At 43.8% G+C, this 19561-nt stretch overlaps 1 protein-coding gene across 1 annotated transcript; it reads left to right on the top strand.

Moving 5' to 3' along the window:
* Window positions 1-685: 685 nt before the first annotated feature.
* On the top strand, window positions 686-18570 carry LOC309351085 (cystine/glutamate transporter-like). Its single transcript, XM_081878431.1, has 12 exons — window positions 686-1177; window positions 3034-3160; window positions 5284-5399; window positions 7909-8034; window positions 10431-10530; window positions 11021-11065; window positions 12569-12692; window positions 13918-14021; window positions 14761-14857; window positions 16015-16164; window positions 16985-17162; window positions 18138-18570. The coding sequence occupies exons 1-12, from the start codon at window positions 964-966 to the stop codon at window positions 18200-18202; spliced, it is 1446 nt and encodes a 481-aa protein (XP_081734557.1). The 5' UTR covers window positions 686-963; the 3' UTR covers window positions 18203-18570.
* Window positions 18571-19561: the final 991 nt, after the last annotated feature.

Here is a 19561-nt window from a genome sequence, read left to right as displayed (position 1 = left end):
CAGTAAGATGTGTGGAGTATAAATAGTAAAATTATCGTTATGGAATGGGACGTCCCTATTTTCATCGGAGAAATGTTGGAGGGCATGTATTTGTATATTGTTGGCATCCATATCTGCCTCAAGATACAATGGAGTGCACTTCCAGGGGTGAAGTCAAACCACAGTGTTAACAGCACTGAAGTGATTTCCTGGGGGCACAAGCCTGGGCAGTGTGTATGGAAGTCCTGGGTTGCCCAGATGAAAAGATCCCCCTCTCAGCCTTGCTGATGTGGTCCAAAGGAAAGCAGAGTAATGTGTTTGACACCAGCTTAGCTGCAGGAGTTGCCAGGAGGAGGCCTACAAGGTTTACTCCTTAGCCTTCTCCTCAAGATATCCTGGAAAGCAGAGGTGGTTTAGGATCACAGTTTTCTTTCTCCTAGATGGGCTCCCTTCCGAGGTTGACAAGCCCATCTGCCCCTCGCTTCCCTCTGCAGCACATGCAGAAACCACCTTTTTGGCCATTGGGCCCACCGTTGGTTGACATTTCTTCCTTAAAAAGCTCACGTCATCCACCAGACATGGAGACAATATCCATGGTTAGGACTGGAGCTTGTACATATTGTAAAACCAAGTGGAGCACATCCTGATCAAAAACAAACTGTTTGTGTGAAAAGCCGGGAATTGGACTTGCACCACGCCACGTATCACTAGCTGTGGACAAAGCCCTGCAGCAGACTTCCGTTTCGTGGGATTTGGGCCCCCATTTCCCCTCCCACCTGATATTTTTGTTTAAATATTTGTTTACTTCATGCTCCTGTTATTCCAAAGTCTTCCCAGACAAACTGTACTCTGCCTGCTAAGCAAAGAGAGAGCGAGAGACTGACTGAGAGGAGAACTGAGCCGCGACATAGGGGTCCGGAAAGGAACTCAAGTTGTGCTTCATACGGGGACTTCCTGTGGTTCAGCAGGGACACAGAATAAGGCATGGGAGTTTGCAGGAGAAGCAAAGCACCGGCAGAGGTGAAGGAGGCCGTTTTCCTCAGGAGGAAGATCACCCTCACCCGCGTCATTGCCTTGGGGGTGGGCACCATGGTGGGCAGCGGCATCTTCATTTCCCCCAAAGGAGTCTTGCAAAACTCAGGCAACGTGGGGGTCTCCTTACTGGTGTGGCTGGCTTGTGGGATCCTATCACTATTTGGTGAGTTGTTTGGCTGCTTGGTGGTTTAATTTCCTTTTTCACATACACCCTCATGTGATAGACAAAAATCCCATGACTGCAATCATGGAGCAGGAATTCTAACAATCATAAAGGGGGAAAGCCTCCTCTCCCACTTCAGCGTGTGGCAATTGCGGTATAACAACTTAGGGTGTGTCCTCTTGGGGATGATGGAACCTCAAAATGGGCTTCTGTGGAGGGCAGTGGGAGAATCACACACACACACACACACACACACACACACACCAATATTAAATTCAGTTCTCCACATTTCCACATCAGTTTGTGATTTATTTATTTTTTTAAAATAGTCCTCATGAAATTTCACCCACATTTTAGTGTGAATTTTTCCTTAATATACACAATTCTGTATGCAATGTTGTGCAATGCACATATTTTTGGGGCAAAGCATATTTTATTATGTATATTTCCCCTAATACAATGCACTTTTGTATGCTATTTCCACAAATATATCCATTTTTGTGCACACTTTACCTTAGTATATGTATTTTTTGTATGCATTACTTGACTGGAGAATTGCATTATTGCTGTTACTATTACTATTATTACTATTACTATTAAATGTCTGGATGGAGGATAGCCTTGTTTCAGTTGTCAAGACTCTGGCAACCTCCAGGTTAGACTACTGCAATGTGTTGTGTGTGGGGCTGCCTTTGAAGATGGTTCAGAAACTACAACTAGTGCAAAATGCAGAAGCTCAGTTGTTAACAGGCTCAAGACGGCATGAACATATAACACTGGATCTGGCCTGACCACAAAGGCTGCCAATTTGTACTGGGTTCATTTCAAAGTGCTGGTTTTATATGGCTTGGGACCTCTAAAGGACCACCTGCCCGCATAGGAACCGAACCCTGAGATCATCATCTGAGGCTCTTCTTTGAGTCACAAGAAGAGAACGAGCTTCTTCTGAAGTAGCTCCCCATCTATGCAACTCTCTCCCATGGAAGGCCCGACTGGTATGAATGAACTTTGTCAACATTTTGGTACCAAGCAAAGATGTTGATTTTCCCGGGCATTTGGGTAGCACCAGTGATTGGATGTGTTTACGTTGATTATATTTTTAATATGCTTATGTATTTTCTACCGTACTTTATTCTTGCAGTTGGTTTGGAACTGTCTGTTGTGGGAAGGTTACACGCTAGAACTCGGTTTGCCTTTTACCCGGTTTGCCTTTTCGTATTAATCTTTTTGTTCTCATTATATTTTTATGGGGGTTGGTTAGTTGTATTTTATAATCGTTATACTGCTTTTATGTTGCTAAGAAACATGTTTTTTTTTCTTTTAATAAAAAAGTGGGCTAGAAATTTATTGGAGAGAGGCCCATGTGCAGAGGCAGATTTAGGGGAGTGTGACTGGTTCAGTCGTACTGCATGCAGAACCTCGGGGGGCCCTACAGAAAAGTGGGGGGTTTCTCAATATTGGTGTTGTCCAGGATGCTGCTGAAATTTGAGGCCCTGAAGTCCTGCACTGCCATCTGGGGAGGTTTGAATCCCAATTTGGCCATGCAGCCACTGGGTGACAGTGGGACATTCATCATCTATCAACCCAACCAGGATTATTGTGAAGATAAAAAGTGGGGGCTCCTTTGAATGAGAACCAGACAAAAGAATGGAAATTACCACTACTACTACTACTGATGATGATGATTATGCATCTCAGTTCTAAATATCCTTCCATTGGTACCAGTCCAACTTATTTTAGTGCAACTGAATTTCATATCAATGTGCTTAGAATTAGGGATATTACTCATCAGATAAGGGTGATGGTGATGATAAGAAATGCACACAGGGTTTACATTTTAAACATTTTCTTTCTAGGAGCCCTGTCCTATGCAGATCTTGGAACATGTATCACCAAATCCGGCGGTCATTACATTTACCTGCTAGAGACACTTGGGCCACTGCCTGCTTTTCTAAGATTATGGGCGGAATTTGTTATGATTCGGTAAGGGCAGCCTCAACTTCCCATTGTTGTGTGAGAAAGGGGAGGTTCTCCGGAGGGACGGAGGGGGTTTTACTGGGAGTTTTGTGTCTCTTTAAATCTCTCAACAGGGGCACTGTTCCAGCTGTGTTTTTAAAAGCAGCCAGCTGGTGGATGCAGCACCACTGAGATCTAACAAATGGCTGCAAAGACGTTGAGAGGGAGGGGAGAGGGAAAGGAATCTAAGAAAGAGATGGGGGGGGGGAGAGAGAATGAATGAAATAATAGAGAAAGCCCTATGGGAGAATAAAAACAACACACACACACACAAACATGCACACACAGCCTTTCTTTCAGTCATTACATGAGATAGATGAATATTTTCTTCCAATAAGAAGACCACCACTGTACTTTTTTGCAGCAGCCACAACAAAAGGTCTTGTTCTATAGAAATCAGTTTGATATATGATCTGTCCCTCCACCAATACCAGATAGCTACTAGATAAACAGAGCCGTCTGCCGCAGAACATCTGGGAGCTGCTTTCCCTGAGGAGAGGGATCTCACCGCTTGCAGCACCAGGACAGAGCAATGCAAACACATGGGCCCACTACCCTATTTCAGTGCAAATACAAGAATACACACACACACACACACACACACACACACTCATCGACCACCCCACCAAGGTCAGGCCCATCCGTTCAAAGCTTGTTCCCTTTTGTGTTTGTTTTGCGTGTGTTGTCACAAATGCTGCAGAATTTAGAGGAGAAAGCGGGGTTGGGAGCTGGGGAAATCATTCTAGCTCATACCAGAGGGGGAGTTGATGGAGCCTATTGTAAAAGACTGGCCAATGGCCATCAAAAGGCTTTGAAAATAATCCTAGCGGGATGTTGGTGAGGCTCTGATCACCACATTTCAAGGCCTTTTGCTCCATCCCGTGCATCTCCCCTGTCTACCCAGGACTGTATGAAGAACCAAGCTGAAAGCTCCCCAATGAATATTATGGGCCAAATGTAGAACGGAGAAATGAAACCCAACCTCTTACCACTTGGAGTGGGGCTTCATTTCCTATCACTTTTCAGAGCAGTGCAAAATCCACTGTCAGGATTGGGGGCAGCACACCATCAACAAACACAACAAGTATCTTCCCCGCCCCCCATGGGGGGCAGCAGCACCAGGGCATTCTTTCATCAGCCTCACCAGCCTTTTGCTTTTCCCATAATACCATGGGGCATCTCGGGCATACTGAGGAAAAACCTGGGTTCTTATTTTGGTGATTGGACCACCATTCTCTCCCCTGGTCTCCAAAGCATCATTAGTTCAACAGTTCAAATGAAATGGTGGCGGGCTATTGAAAGAAAATGCTTTTGGTCTATGGTTTGCCCTGAAATCAGAATCCCTAACCATGGCTGGGGTCCTGGCCTGAGGGCAACCTGTGGCCTGTCTGATTTGGATAAGATTGCATTATTATTATTTTTGTTTCCTGCAGTTTAGAAATGGAAGACTGTAATTCCCTGCCGTTGCACTTGGCAGAAAGGGAGTCTCACAGATTCTCATTTGGATCCTGGAATTGTAGAGTTGGAGAGGGACCAATGGTCATCTAGTCCAACTGCAAGGCAGGAATCACAGCGAAACAATCCCAGACAGATGGCTATCCAACCTCCTTCCATGAAGGAGAGTCCACCACATTCTGAGGTACAGTGGTACCTCAAGTTACAGATGCTTCAGGTTACAGACTCCGCTAACCCAGAAATAGTACCTCAGGTTAAGAACTTTACCTCAGGATGAGAACAGAAATCATGCGGTGGCAGCGGGAGGCCCCATTAGCTAAAGTGGTACCTCAGGTTAAGAACAGTTTCAGGTTAAGAACGGACCTCCAGAACAAATTACGGTAAGTTATTAACCTGAGGTACCACTGTAGTCATTCCCCTATCAGACAGCTCTTAATGTCAGAAAGTTTGTCAGAAATTTCTTCCCAGTCCTCAATCCATGCTTTGGAAGAGTGTCTGAATGTCTTCATTTGTGGTTGTTTTAGAAGAGCAGACATCAACAGGAGCAGACATAAAACATAGGTGAGAGGGAGACAAAGTTGCCAGAGAAAAGACCAAAATAAAATAAATGTTTTTGCCATTGTTTCATTTTCCAGACCTGCAAATATGGCTGTGGTGTCCTTGGCATTTGGTCGGTACTTAATCGAGCCTTTCTTCGCCCCATGTAACGTCCCTCCTTTGGCTGTGAAACTGATCACCACTACAGGAATCAGTGAGTACCAAAGAGAACTAAATATATAAGGTTGCAAGTTAATCCTAAATGATGTTGTTGTTGTTTAGTCGTTTAGTCGTGTCCGACTCTTCATTACCCCATGGACCAGAGCACGCCAGGCACTTCTGTCTTCCACTGCCTCCCGCAGTTTAGTCAACCTCATGCTGGTAGCTTCGAGAACACTGTCCAACCATCTTGTCCTCTGTCGTCCCCTTCTCCTTGTGCCCTCCATCTTTCCCAACATCAGGGTCTTTTCCAGGGACTCTTCTCTTCTCATGAGGTGGCCAAAGTATTGGAGCCTCAGCTTCAGTCCTTCCAGTCCTTCAGTATTGGAGCCTCAGCTTCTGTCCTTCCAGTAAGCACTCAGGGCTGATTTCCTTCAGAATGGATAGGTTTGATCTTCTTGCAGTCCATGGGACTCTTAAGAGTCTTCTCCAGCACCATAATTCAAAAGCATCAATTCTTTGGTGATCAGCCTTCTTTATGGTCCAGCTCTCACTTCCATACATCACTACTGGGAAAACCATAGCTTTAACTATACGGACCTTTGTTGGCAAGGTGATGTCTCTGCTTTTTAAGATGCTGTGTAGGTTTCCTAAATGTACCTGCCAAATATTACTACATTTCTCACTGCCTCTTGTACATTTGCAGATATTTCCACAGCAAAATATCACAAATGTGCCAAGAAAGTTCACAAATAAAGCAAATCTTCATAGCTTATAAGACTTGTTTTTATTATGGGTCAAGAATCCTTCCCTAAATGTTTGTAAGAGATAATGAGATATATTTTTAATACCCTCACTTTTGCATCTCTACAATTGGCATTTATCAGACTGTGCTGCTGAGGCCAGTACCAATAATAATAATAATAATAATAATAATAATAATAATAATTTGATTGATTTTACCCTGCCCATCACTTGGTTGCCCCAGCCACTCTGGGCTTCTTCCAACAATATAAAAAAACACAATGAAACATCAGACATTAAAACCTTCATGCACCATGGTTGGTGCATTCTCAGAGCTTGATTGCTTTAACCCAGCAGTAGCCAACACAGTGCCCTCCAGATGCCACTGGACTCCCATCAGCCCCTGCCAGCATGGCCAATACTCAGGAATGATGGGAGTTGTAGTCTATCAAACTTCTAGAAGGCACCACACCAGCTGGCTACCCCCACTTTAATCCCTTACTTAGCCTCATTGAGAAACTGCCTTTCATTCCCAATAGCTGCATCTCAGTTAACTCTTAGTAGTCCATATGTTGTTGGACTACAGTTCCCATCATCCATTACCATTAGCCATGCTGACTAGGGTGGCTGGGAATCGGGATCCAGAATGTTTGGAGGGCACCACGTTTGCTACTCCTGCTCTATACTAAGAAAAAAGGTTCCCAGTGCCGTACGATAAGTTCTCCTCAATTCACAATCCTAACCTTGTCTACTCAAAAGTCATTCCTACTGAATTTAGTGGGGCTTAAACTCAGGTAAGTGGGCTTAGGGTGGCAGCCTTAGTTCTCACAGGCCATCCATGAAATGCTGAGAGATTTCTTCCTGCTGTCTTTAAAAAGTTTGCTTGATATATCCAAGGCAGTTTGTAAATGAACAGAAGCTGGTTTTCTTTTTGTTTGATGCTGTCAGCCAGTTGGCAAAGGAAAGGGCTTTTCAAAACCACAGTTAAAAGCTATTTAAAAGCCAGCTAGTTAAAAAACAAAACAAAACACCACTCACTGGCAATATTTAGAAACAGCAGCGCTCTTGCATGTTTGAAAGCTTCACGCAAACAGTTGTAAACTCCTTCCTTATAGGGCTCCTCGGCCTTTAAGCTACGTGACCAGCAGAAATGCAGGTGCAGCTTTGCTTTATTTGTTTTTTTAAAATATTGAGGCTGCTGTCTCATTTTTAAAAATATCAGAGCAATTTAAAACAAAAATACCCAAAACCATATACAGTAAAAACTCTCTCTCTCTCTCTCTCTCTCTCTCTCTCTCTCTCTCTCTCTCTTTCTGTGGGTGGGTGGGTGGGTGGGTGGGTGGGTGGGTGTTGTTGAAAACAGACATTGATTAGCCATTGTGGAAAGATGTATTCTTAATTGCCTGCACAGGTCTGGCAGAATTTAAGAGTTTTCAGCAGGCATTTAAAAGTTGGCACAGAAAGCACCTGCTGCAGAGATCCGGCAACAGGGATTTATTGACATTTCTGCCAGTCATGCTGGAGTCCTATCAGAAAGCCCCATCAAGCTTGTGGGTTTTTTTCTAATGATCAGCACTTTTAGTAAGTAAGCTTTCCATCTCCATGGGCTGCTATGACACAGAAGCATTTCTGGTTCTGTTTTTTTTTAATGTCAGCAAAAAGTCAACACTTGCTAGCTGTTCCAAAAGCACAAGCATCGCAGTCGCAGCCATTCATGGTGATTTCTCTCTCCTCCTTTTTCTTTCTTTCTTTTTCCTAAAAAATATTTATGCGTTTTCCATTTTTCTATTTACACGTCACATCTCTCTCCTCCTTTCCAGCCCTAGTCATAGTCCTCAACTGCTGGAGTGTGAGCTGGTCTGCCAACATACAGACATTCCTCACAGCCCTCAAGATGGTCACGATTGGTCTGATCATCGTTCCTGGGATGATGGCTCTGGGAAATGGTAAGACTGGCCAGAACCCTCCTACATGGCATGAAATGAGAAAGGGGCATCAGAAGGGGCGGAAACCAGCAGTGGAAAAGAAATAGGAAAGATGGGGGTGGTGAGAGAGACTTGCTAGGAAACAACAGTAGGTTTGATAACAGAATTCTATGTGGGGTAGGGACATGGGTGGCACTGTAGTCTAAACCACTGAGCCTCTTGGGCTTGCCTATCAGAAGGTTGGTGGTTCGAATCCCCAAGACTGGGTGAGCTCCCATTGCTCCGTCTCAGCTTCTGCCAACCTAGCAGTTTGAAAGCACACCAGTGCAAGCAGATAAATAGGTACCACTGCGGCAGGAAGGTAAACGGCATTTCCGTGCACTCTGGTTTCCGTCACGGTGCCCCATTGCACCAGAAGCAGTTTAGTCATGCTGGCCACATGACCCAGAAAGCTGTCTGTGGACAAACGCCAGTTCCCTCGGCCTGAAAAGCAAGATGAGCGCCGCAACCCCATAGTCGCCTTTGACTGGATGGAACCGTCCAGGGGTCCTTTACCTTTTTTTCTGTGTGGGGTACTTTTCCAGACTTATAGAATTGTAGAGTTGGAAGGGACCAACTCTAGTTCAACCCCCTGCAACGCAGGAATTTTGGCCAATGTGGGACACAAACCCACCACCCTGAGATTAAGAGTCTCATGCTCTACCAACTGAGCTATCCCACTTGAGCCCCAGGTAGCTTTTACGCATCCATGGTTCTACTGAGGGCCAAGCTCTACATACAGCCTACAAAGTAGGCACTCTGCTCCCTTTCTCACCCCAGGATACAGAAGTGATCTCAGGCCTAGGTGGCGGATGTGGTCTTTCAGGCATCTCTAGTAAGCCCCTGGGACTCTTCCTAGGCCAAGGGTGGGGAATCGTTTTATCTCTACAAGCCAACTATGACAGGTGGGGTAACGCAACTGCCTATCAAGCGACATTCCCTAGGCCATGCCCCTGCCCTTGGCTGCTTGAGGTGCATCATTCAGATGGTCCTCTCGCAGGCCTGGCTGGTGAGTTGTGTGCCTGCGCCTCTGATTTATACTGTAGAAGAATGAGCATCACATCCATTTCTCCACTCCCTTTGGCCTCTGGCCCCAGGCACCCCAGGCCTGTGGCCCCTGGAAAAGTCCCCACAAGGGAAAGTAACCTTTAAGCTGAAAAAGGGCTCCCTGTTCATGTCAAGGTGTGAAGTTTTATGTGTGCAGAAACTGCCAGTAAAAGCTGGAATATGCTAGAGCAATGGTTTTCAACCAGTGTTCTGTGGCACCCTGGGGGTGGCTTGAATGATGGTCAGGGGTGCTGCAGGCAAACTGGCCTCTGTCCCTCTTTCCTTCCCTCTCTCCTCTGAGGCTCTCTCCTGTCTCTGCCTCCCATAGGCTTGCACAGATGTTTGTTGCAGCAGCTCTGACCACAAACTCCCCAGGCAAATGGTGTCTCTGGGGCTGGCCAGGGGGTGCTTTCCAGGCCCCTGTGGGGCAGTGTGAGGAGGCATCTCTCTTTGGGGCAGGGTGGGTAGCTCAAAGACCAGGGGCAGCAGCTGCGGCTGCCCAGAGGACTCCCAAGGAGAGGAGGCTGAGGGAACACTGCACAAGGGAGGGCGTTTGAAAAAGGCAAATGGTGATATAACTGGGCTCCTGAGCCCCACTGGGGTGCCGCAGAAAGAATGTAGTTGGTCAAGGGAACTGCAGACTCAGAAAGGTTGAAAACCTCTCTGCTAGAACATTCTAGCGGGTCTTCAACTTTTCAAAGTGCTTGAAGCGCAGCTGTTGTTTTTCATGCTGTGTGTCTTAGATTAGTTCCAAGGCCATTCAGTGAGCAGTTTCTTCTTCTGACTTCTATGCTTTACTTTCATTTTGCGTTTTATATTCGTGTGGTGTAATTTTTCTGCTGAAACAGGTTTTGCTCTAAATGAGCTGAGCTTTGCCTTGCTAGGGAGCTAGCAACAAACTGCACAATTTATGCCTTACTATATCTCTCCTTAAAGAATTTTTTCCTGCTGTCTGTGTATTTTATTTTATTTTTTGAATCCATGCACCTGCCAAGGTTCTTCTACTCTGCTAATCAAACAATGTCCGGGCGTGTTCCAGGTCTTGGTTCCCAACAGTTCACCCATAGTAGCCAGTTGAAGCCCTAAGGCAGAGAAGATGCATCTACAGCATCTGTAGATACCTTGGGTACCATTTCTCCCCCACTACAGCTCCATGCTGGAGGAGTCTGCACCTGTTGAACTTCTGCATGTTTTGCAGAAACAGAAACAACGATACATGGCCTGATCCAGCCAGTTCTCCTTATGCTCTTATCTGGCTGGGCACAATGGAAAATGCTTCTGATCTAGGATGGTGTCCGCTGATGTATATTCCTGTTCTCATTGTTTTTCAGGCCACTATGAAAATTTCCAGGACAGCTTTAACACAACTTCGCTGACACTCGAAAAGCTGCCTCTTGCTTTTTACTCTGGGATGTTTGCCTATGGAGGCTGGTAAGTCTTTGAAATTCTAACAGAGCTTTCTACTGTTTGCTCAAATGTCAGAAAGAAAATGCAAATTAAGCAATAAATCAATCAATCTGTACTTTACTCCAGTGCTGGTACAATCCTGGATTGCAGATAATATTTATCTATCTAGTCTGCACCAAATATCTGTTGTAGGCTTGGGAATATAACTCATAGTGTCATCTCCCTTTGTTCATTTCTTTTGTGAATTATTGAGGTGATGTTGCTTCACAGCTCATTCCCTTTGGTAATTTTGATGCTGTTTTGTAAGATTCCATAGCTGTTTTCAAAAAGTCTGGTGTGCATTTTTATCTATCTATTTTTATTACAGACATACAATATATGTGTACATGGAAAGGAGAATACTTCCGCAAAGTGAAGCTAATATAGCAGGATTCGTTATTACTGGGGTCGGGGGGGGGGTTAAAAAAGAAAACACACATATGTTGACCTTGTGACTCTTGATTTCTTATTTCAGGTTCTATATAAGCTTTGTAACAGAGGAAATTGTAAATCCTAAACGGTGAGCAAACGGGGAGGGGGGGGGTCCGTTCTTTTCCGGTTTATGAAACATGTGTTTCCAAAATAATTGAGAGCATCTGAGGGAAAAGCAGACCAACAGAGCAATGTTGGGAGGCAGAGTCTCTTCAGCAATGCCCCAAAGAGGAGACTCCCCTTAACTCTAAGGAGTCCGCTGGACCTCAGGAAGAGTTAAAAAAAGACTGAGTAAATTGGCATAAGAAGATATTGCTGAATTAAGCCAAAACCCCATCTAGTTCAGCCTCATGTTCTCACTGTAACCAACCAGATGCCAATGAGGAATCTCCTGTCTGAAATCCTGGGAAGTTGCTGCCAGTCCTTGTAGCTAATACTCTGCTAGAGGGGTCAATAGTCTGACTCAGTATAAGGCAGCTTCCGATGTTCCTGTCCATTAAAAAGAAGCAGTAGCACAGATGTCAGCTACAACACCCATCCATTCAGCTAAAGCTAAAGGTCAGGGAAAAGCCTTAGGAAGCAGGTGTGTTTTCCATAAACATCAGAAGCATCCACCATTCGGTGCCTTCTGAATCGCAGACAGTGAGAGCCCCACTTCAGTCCAGCTTTCAGATGACACAATGCAGGTTGTGTTGGTATCGGCAAAATCTCCACAGTGGATCTCAGTCATCTCCTGAGTCTGTACAGAGGGAAATGGTCAGCCAGCCCTGAGTTGCTCCAGCTTTATACATTAGCAACACCTTGAAGATGATTCGCTAGGTAAACGTCAGTGCAGTTCCTTCAACAGCCGTGTCCAATACATGAGGCAGTTTGGATAAAAAGAGGGGGAGGGGCTTGTCAGGGTCTGCTATTCTTCTTTTAGGGTTTGTTATTTTCTTTATTATGTTTTTATATGTGCTGGAAGCCGCCCAGAGTGGCTGGGGAAATCCAGGTAGTAAAAAATATTTTTGAAAATATATATGATAAACTCAGAGGTGGGAGCAAACACGAAAGGAAACTCCTATTCATTTGAATGGGAAAGGATGAAGTTGGTTCTCATTAGAGAGTAGGAGTAATAAAAATAATAATAATTAGTAGTAGTAGTGAGGCACTCCCTGCATCTTACAAACTAACCTCAAGGACAGAGTGACCCACAGTCTGTGAATCACAGTGGCTAAGTATCACTATCTTGAAAAGGACATATTTAGACATAAAGTTACGTAAAGAAATATAATGCAAGCAACACATAGCAATCCAGCATATAATACGGGGGTCAGGGAGGTCATCAGGCTCCCAAAAGTAGCCTGTTCTTTGAGAAGAGATATGAGTTTCAAGTGTCCCTGTTTTCATCTCTACACCTTTGGCAGGTCTTGTATATTTGGTGCTAGCTTAAGGCACCTTGAAATGTGGACCAAATAAAATTCCCAACTGTCTTTATTTTCCTATTTTTGCAAATGCCTTCTGCATTATTGAAGGTGGGTGGCCACAGGGTCAAGGGAAATCTGTCTTTAAATTGTAACTGTTTATAAGAGAGGCTGCTTTTCTTCTTCAGGAATGTCCCACTCGCTGTAATAGTGTCCTTGGCCGTTGTTACAGGGTGTTACATCCTTACCAATGTGTCTTACTACGCAGTCCTGACACCACATGAGATTCTCAACTCTGACGCAGTAGCTGTGGTGAGTGTGGCAACTTGCGTGCTATCTGTATTTTTAGACCGGGGGGCAGAGGAGAAGGAAGATGGTCTAGAAGGCCTATTGGACATAGATTTAAGTAACAGATTGTAAATTCTTAGGGCAGACATCTGTTTCCATGGGCAGCAAAGAGGAAACATACATGCTTTGCTAAACAACATTTGTTCGAGGAAGAATCTTTAAATTGTGCACCTATAAATGAGCAAACCAGACAGAATACAGAGTACTCCTAGATTTTTTATTCTCTCCAGATCAATATACGGTACCTTTATTCAGCATAAAGCAGCAATTTATGTATTGTCCTTCAACTGTCTGGACACAAATTTGGATAGGCCTTTTCGGCTGATGTGCTGACCTCTTCTAGTTTTGACTTATTTCACAGGTGGCCTCTGCTGGCCGCAGGGCTGTGGCAGCTTTCAAATGTTTTGCACTGTCTAGTGACATGCACAACTACCGTACCTTCCTGTTGGACAGAAGTTGTGTACTCAATGCAATGAGCGCCTGGCTCTCCAAGAACGACTTTTGTCACTTGAGGCCAAATATATATTTCTCTCTCCCATCCTGGGCTGGCCCAGTTTTTGCTTTTTTATTTATTTGCAGTTGTTGTTGACATCTGTCTGTCTCCCGAGACAATGGAGGAGTGTACCTTCGGGAATGTCAAACTGTTGCAGAGTTAAAGCGCCATCTGCGGCTGCAGAGACTGATATGGGAGAGACATGTTTTGTTGCAGCAGGGGCAGGTGAAGGCATACAGTTGTGCTGCTGCAGAAGCACCACGGTGTGTGTTTTTTATGTGCTCCTTCCAGCGGTCATTCCTCCTCTGGTCACCGCTGTGGATACACAACCTGTCTGTCTCCAGGCACTGCAGTTGTCTGCAAGGGATTCCCACACAGCAGGGTTGATATTGCCAGCCAATATCCCTCCTTTTCCTCCCAGAAGCTCAAGTGACCTAGATTGTTCTCCAGCTCCTTGTTTAAACCCCACAACAACCCTGTGAGGTAGATTAGGTTGAGAGGCAGTGACTGGCTCACAAGGCTTGCTGGGAATTTGAACCATAGTTTCCCAGGTCCTAGTCAGACACTCTAACCACTATACTACACTGCCTTCGTTTACTGTATGACATAATGGAAAGTTCCACAGAACTCAAAGAATGGTACCCTATGATACTGTTGGTTGGCCTTAATGATAAGGCTGTCTTGGTTTTCTTCCAGAGTTTTGCTGATAAAGCTTTCAAGAGCATTTCCTCTGTGATTCCAATACTTGTAGCTCTCTCATGTTTTGGTGCTTTGAATGGAGGAATCTTTGCTGCTTCAAGGTAAGGGCTTGCCCATTTCAAAGCAAATGTCCTTGTTACAAGAAACTGTTCACAGTTCCTTATCTTGTCAGTGTCTCCCTTCTACCAAAATGCTACTTTAGGGAATAATACAGAAAGCAGCCACCCCACCCCACCCCGCAAATCTGCCTTTTGTACAGAAATTCCAGTTCTTATCTCCATTTCACAAACCTATGTAGAAATAATTTCCAAATGCTGGGAAGTTGTGGCTAAAGAAACACAGCACAAACCTAGGCTATAAGAAAAATATTTTCCCACACACCTTAGGAAATAATGCCTATATAGAAAGGGAAAAAAGTCAAGTGCATTGGTATAGTTTAAAGAGCGTTTGCTCCCCGACTTGACATATTGAACTCAGCACAATTCACTTCAATAACGACAGCCATTTTTTGCGAGCTGATATTTCACAAAGAACTTTTCTTAAAAAACCGGTCAGTGGACAGCGAGTGGTGAAGGCTAGAGAACAACTCTGAATAACGCTTACATTTCAGCGATAGGAATATAAATAAAAACGAAGTCTTCTCCAAATTTACCAGGTGCAATGCTGCTGTTGTGGGGTTCTCTTTTCCTAGAGTATGTGATATCCCTAACACTTTATGATTTCTAAGGGGGGGAAAGAAATGTTTTCTTTTAATGAAAGGAGTGTTTAACAAACCTCCAGTAAGCATAGCAAAAAAAGGGAGTGGAATTCAATGTGTGATCAACTGGTTTTCTTCCACAGGATGTTGTTTGCAGCTGCCCGGGAGGGACAGTGGCCAGCTCTTTTTTCAATGATACACCTTGAAAGACACACTCCTCTTCCAGCCTTGATACTAATGGTAAGAGCTTCAAGGTTTGCTTTAGTGTGCGGTTGGACATAAAATGCAGTGTATGGGCCTGGGGGGGATTTTGCCCCTGGAAGGCTGATGATGTGTAATTTGAAAGGGGGGAGAATTAAATGTATTAGGCATGTTTCTTAAATGATAGGCAGTGCCAGGCACTGCATGTACACAAACTCTATAAAGGTAGAATGTTCTCTGTTTCCATGCTCAAAACAAATTGGCCATACCACATTAAGACCCTGGTTTTAGCCTCCATCTTTGGGCAGGTAACACTTTATCGCATCCTTGGTGTACTTAAAGGATGCTTGTTAGCTACTGAAAGAAGACAGATGGATAAATGAATTGTCACTATATTTTTGATAAGAACGGCTAAGTTTAGCTGGGGTCGTTTTATATTGTTCTTAAGTGTTACTTGTCTATTTTAGGGTTGCCATATTTCAAAAAGTAAAATTCCTGATACCTGCAAAGTTGTTGAGCTTTTTTTTTTTTAGGAAATTACCCAAAATTGAAGAGCTTTTTGGGGGAAGCCTGACCCCCAAATACTGATTTGAGCTTTTTGAGCTATTTCAACTGCTTTTTCCATTCCATTGCCATACATCTGGGCTTTCCCTGACAAAATCCCGCCCCCCGACGCCATTTTTATGCCCAGAAAACCAGGACATGTCAGGAATTTTCCTGACATGTGGCAAGCCTAGTCTATTTGTATTTTGTATTTGTATCTTTTTGTTTCATAGGACTGATTGATACTTTTAAATGTGTTTGTGGGAGGAGGGGGTTATTGTATTGTTGCTTTTGTTTTAACTATTTAGAGAAGCACTGCCTTAAGGTATCTGGGGTTTAGGGTTTTGTATATTAACACAAGACCCTTGAACCTAGGCTGGTAGCATGTGGGCAGCTGGTGTGGATGTTTCAACAGACATGTTACATGCTGTCGGCCATCTGCCCCCATCAGCAATTTTGTACTAGTTGGGAGTTTCAGGGCCAAGTCCACCATCATGTCTCATCAACTGAAAACGTTCCCATAATTCTGCTCAGTAATAATGGACAAGTGTTATACAGTAATTAGTCACAAGGAAAACCTAAAAGGAGCATGGAAAACTGGTTTTGTATTCTACTAACATATTTCCAACACTGTCATTTTTCTCCATCTGCAGTTGCCATTGATCTACTTGATGGTGTCCATTGGTGACCTCTATGGGCTGTTGAACTTCTATAGCTTTTCACGCTGGTTCTTCATAGGACTTGCCACCCTGGGGCTCATGATACATCGTTATCGGCATCCAGAACTGCCAAGACCCTTTAAGGTAAGAAGACTAAAGATAGTGGATACAGGAAAGGGTAAATCTGTGCTTCTATCTTTTACCTAGCTATAGAGCACAAAAATCCAAACATATTGGCCCAGCTCAGACATAAAGCTCAAGTGGTTTGTTGCTCTCACCCTGTAAGATCTCAAATGTATACTGAAACCGTGGTTTTATCTGCCAGACTAAGCCTTGACCCCAGGGAGGATTACCTGATACAGGACCCATTTTTCATCTTGTAAGCAGAGAGATGGGGAAACTGCCTTAACCACAATTTGCTTAATGAAGATGGGGTGCCTATGTTTTGATATCCATATGGTCAAGTGTAATGCTTAACCATGGTTAAGGAAAGCAAGTCACAATGAAGTATATCTGAAGCCATTATTTTATAAGCTGCTTAGGGGAATTTCATTGCTGGACGGCCATATTCTGTAAATATTGTGTTACATAAGCAGAAGCAAAGTGTGACCTTGCTCACAGGCTACTAACTGAACAAGAACAAAAGGGAATCACGGATCCATTAGATGCCAAAAATAGGAGAAGGGGAGAAAAATGCCACCATAACATGCCAGTATTTGGGAAGAAGCCATAAAGAAACCCTAAACCAGCTCCTTTTCCTGCACTTTATTAAAACTAGAGGATGGAGACATTGTTAAGAGCGTTGTTGTTGTTGCTTTTAAGTGCTTTGTATAGGCATGAGTTACGGTCCTTTCCATCTCTTAGATTAAATATACTACTCTTCTCCATGTTCAAAACATGTTTCTTTTTTGCATTTATGCTTCATGCAGAACTTTATTTTCCGATTTGACCTTTTTTCCTTTAGGTGCCTTTGTTTTTCCCACTAGTGTTCACAATAGCCTGTTTCTGCATCGTGGGAACATCCCTGTATTCAGATCCTGTGAACACCAGCATTGGCTGTGCTGTGACTCTGTCTGGCTTGCCCGTCTACTATCTGGTGGTACAGAAGGCTAGGATCCCAGGCTGCTTCACATCCATGTTCAGTAAGTATGGCATCAGCTATGGTAGCTCAGAACTGTGAAAGGGAAGCTTCAAAATTAGCGTAAATGAGGCCCGATTTCACATGTGGCACATGGCACTGTTTGTGGCTCACAGGCCGTCAAGAGGAGTTCTGCATCACCAAAGAGTTGGGGACGAAGTTCCCTCTGTCCTTTTATAGACTATAGAGCTGCAAATGCCAACATCTGTGCAGCAGAAACTATGCTCAGTTTAGGACGGACAACAGTCATATGTGAAACTTCTCCCTGAAATTAAGCTAGTACTCTGATTATTATTATTTATTGAATTTTTATACCACCCTTCATCCAAAGATCGCAGGGTGGTTTAGAGTATAAAAGCCACAAAAATACATACCATAACAACAAACCGCCCTGAGATCTTTGGATGCAGGATGGTATATAAATTTAATAAATAATTGTGATAACATGCACAGTCCTCCACAGTAAATTGGGCCTGTCGCATTGGCTGTGATTGACGACTTCCCCTTGTCACACATATAAGGAACCAAAAAGCACTGTACTTATCTTATGAAGTTTTGGTAAAGACACGAAGAGGATAAACCAATGCATGTATAATACTGCTTAGAGCTCAACCACAGGAAAAGTTAAGAATATGTCTAGTTTGAATGAACTTGGAAGAGACTGGAGAAGAAATCTTCAGGAAGGCGTTCCTCAAGACTACTTCACAAATGTTAGCAAGTATATATACCTATCTGTATAGTATATGGCTCTGCCCTGTTAACTACCAAGAGGCATGCTAATAATTTTAATTGCATGTAAACAGGAAGTGAAACCAGATAGCTTCTCTCACACTTCATAGGGAATAGCAGGTTCACAATGTGGACCACGATATATCTGATGTGTGAAGCAACCAGAGTTTTGTGTTTTCGCTGAAGAACACCAAATGATGCCTCTCCCAAAGTAAACTTTTCCTCTGATTTCCTTGTTGCATTTGTCTAGATTCCATCACAGTAAAATTGCAGATCCTGATGAAAGTGGTGCCCCAGGATGTCCTAACATACTGAAGAATGTGCATCCCTAGGACCTTTCAAATCTGTTCTTTGGGAGCTCCTCACACTCCAACCATGTGGGATACGCCTCCAAGTCCACTTTTAAACAAGAAGGGAGAAAACTGTGGCAAGCCATTCTTTCCTTACCAATGATTAGCCAGAGCGTTTGGATATCAGAAATTTAAAGGGTGGTCTTGTTTTGGGCAAAAAACATAACCCAGTTCTGCTTAGATCAGGAGTGGGAAGCCTCAAGTCTGTCAGGCCTTAAGACTCTTTCTAGACCACATCTCTCATCAGCCTTGCTCTCTGCATTCTCCCAGAGGGCTCTTGCCCTTGAACTACGATCATGCCCTCCTACTTTTCTGGATAGAGGTGTGAGTCTGTGAAGAAATCTCCAACTTTTGCATGGTTGGAATGTTAGGCCAGTATTCCAGTCTCAGTATATAGGCTACTAGAGCAGAAAAATTGGAACAGACCAATGGTAAATCTAGTACAGGGGTTGTTAAACTGTGCTCCACAGACCACCAAGGGTCTGTGAGCTTTGTTCAGGTGGTCTGCAGTTGTTCTGTTAAAACAATGGAAAAGCATACAGCATCTACATTACACTTGCTACAATAGGTGGCGGGGGGGGGGGGAGCAGTCTGCCAAGACCCTCGGCCATTTTCAAGTGATCCATGGAGCAAAGAATTTGGGAACCACCAACAGAGTGGATACCAGACTTTATAGTGTATTAAAAGCTGGTGCCCAGCTGAGGAAGCTTGCATATCTATGTGTAGAAAACCAGTGAAAATGGAAAATTCAGTATGATCTCACCTTGCTACAGACATAGCAAAATTAACGTTGCTTAAGAACGGTTTACTGGATTTTCAAGGTAATCCTTATACAGGGGATACTTTCCTGGGATGGGTGGAACAGATAATGGGTTATTCATTTAAGGGTAGCCCTGGTTACCAGGAGAATGACGGAAACACAGTATATTCAAGAACAAGTGACTTCACTTGGTAGAGATGTTAAGGTGCCATTTTAAGATTAGTGGACTGTACTTAAAAATACATTTAACCTTGCAGGAGCTCAAGTGGTGAGTCAAGTGGTAGCTTATCTATGGTAAAAGAGCTGTTGCCAAAATGACATTTGGTGGAGCTGCCTAATTCAACACTAACAGCATGTGAAACTAAAAAACACACAAATAAACATTTGTGTCTAGCCCCAAATACTTGCAATTTCACCAATGACTCAATAGCCACAGAAACTGAGGAAGTTGCTCCTCCTAGATAAGCTCTCACATCAAATTAGTGAGTCTTACTCATCCTGAAGAATTCCTTCTATCGTGGAATGCTTTTCTAGCATACAGAGAACTAAAATAATAGGCTGCAA

The sequence above is a fragment of the Podarcis erhardii genome (assembly GCF_964252035.2).
Source record: "Podarcis erhardii genome assembly, chromosome: 10".
NCBI lineage: Eukaryota > Metazoa > Chordata > Lepidosauria > Squamata > Lacertidae > Podarcis > Podarcis erhardii.
The sequence above is the reverse complement of the archived record's forward strand: the minus strand, read 5'-3'. Positions and strand labels throughout refer to the sequence as shown.

Excerpts from the sequence above, each read along its gene's own strand:
- LOC309351085 (XM_081878431.1), top strand. The coding sequence starts at position 964 with ATGGGAGTTTGCAGGAGAAGCAAAGCACCGGCAGAGGTGAAGGAGGCC. Across the intron at positions 5,400-7,908 it reads GATCACCACTACAGGAATCA|CCCTAGTCATAGTCCTCAAC; the intron begins GTGAGTACCAAA and ends CCTCCTTTCCAG. Across the intron at positions 10,531-11,020 it reads ATGTTTGCCTATGGAGGCTG|GTTCTATATAAGCTTTGTAA; the intron begins GTAAGTCTTTGA and ends TTCTTATTTCAG.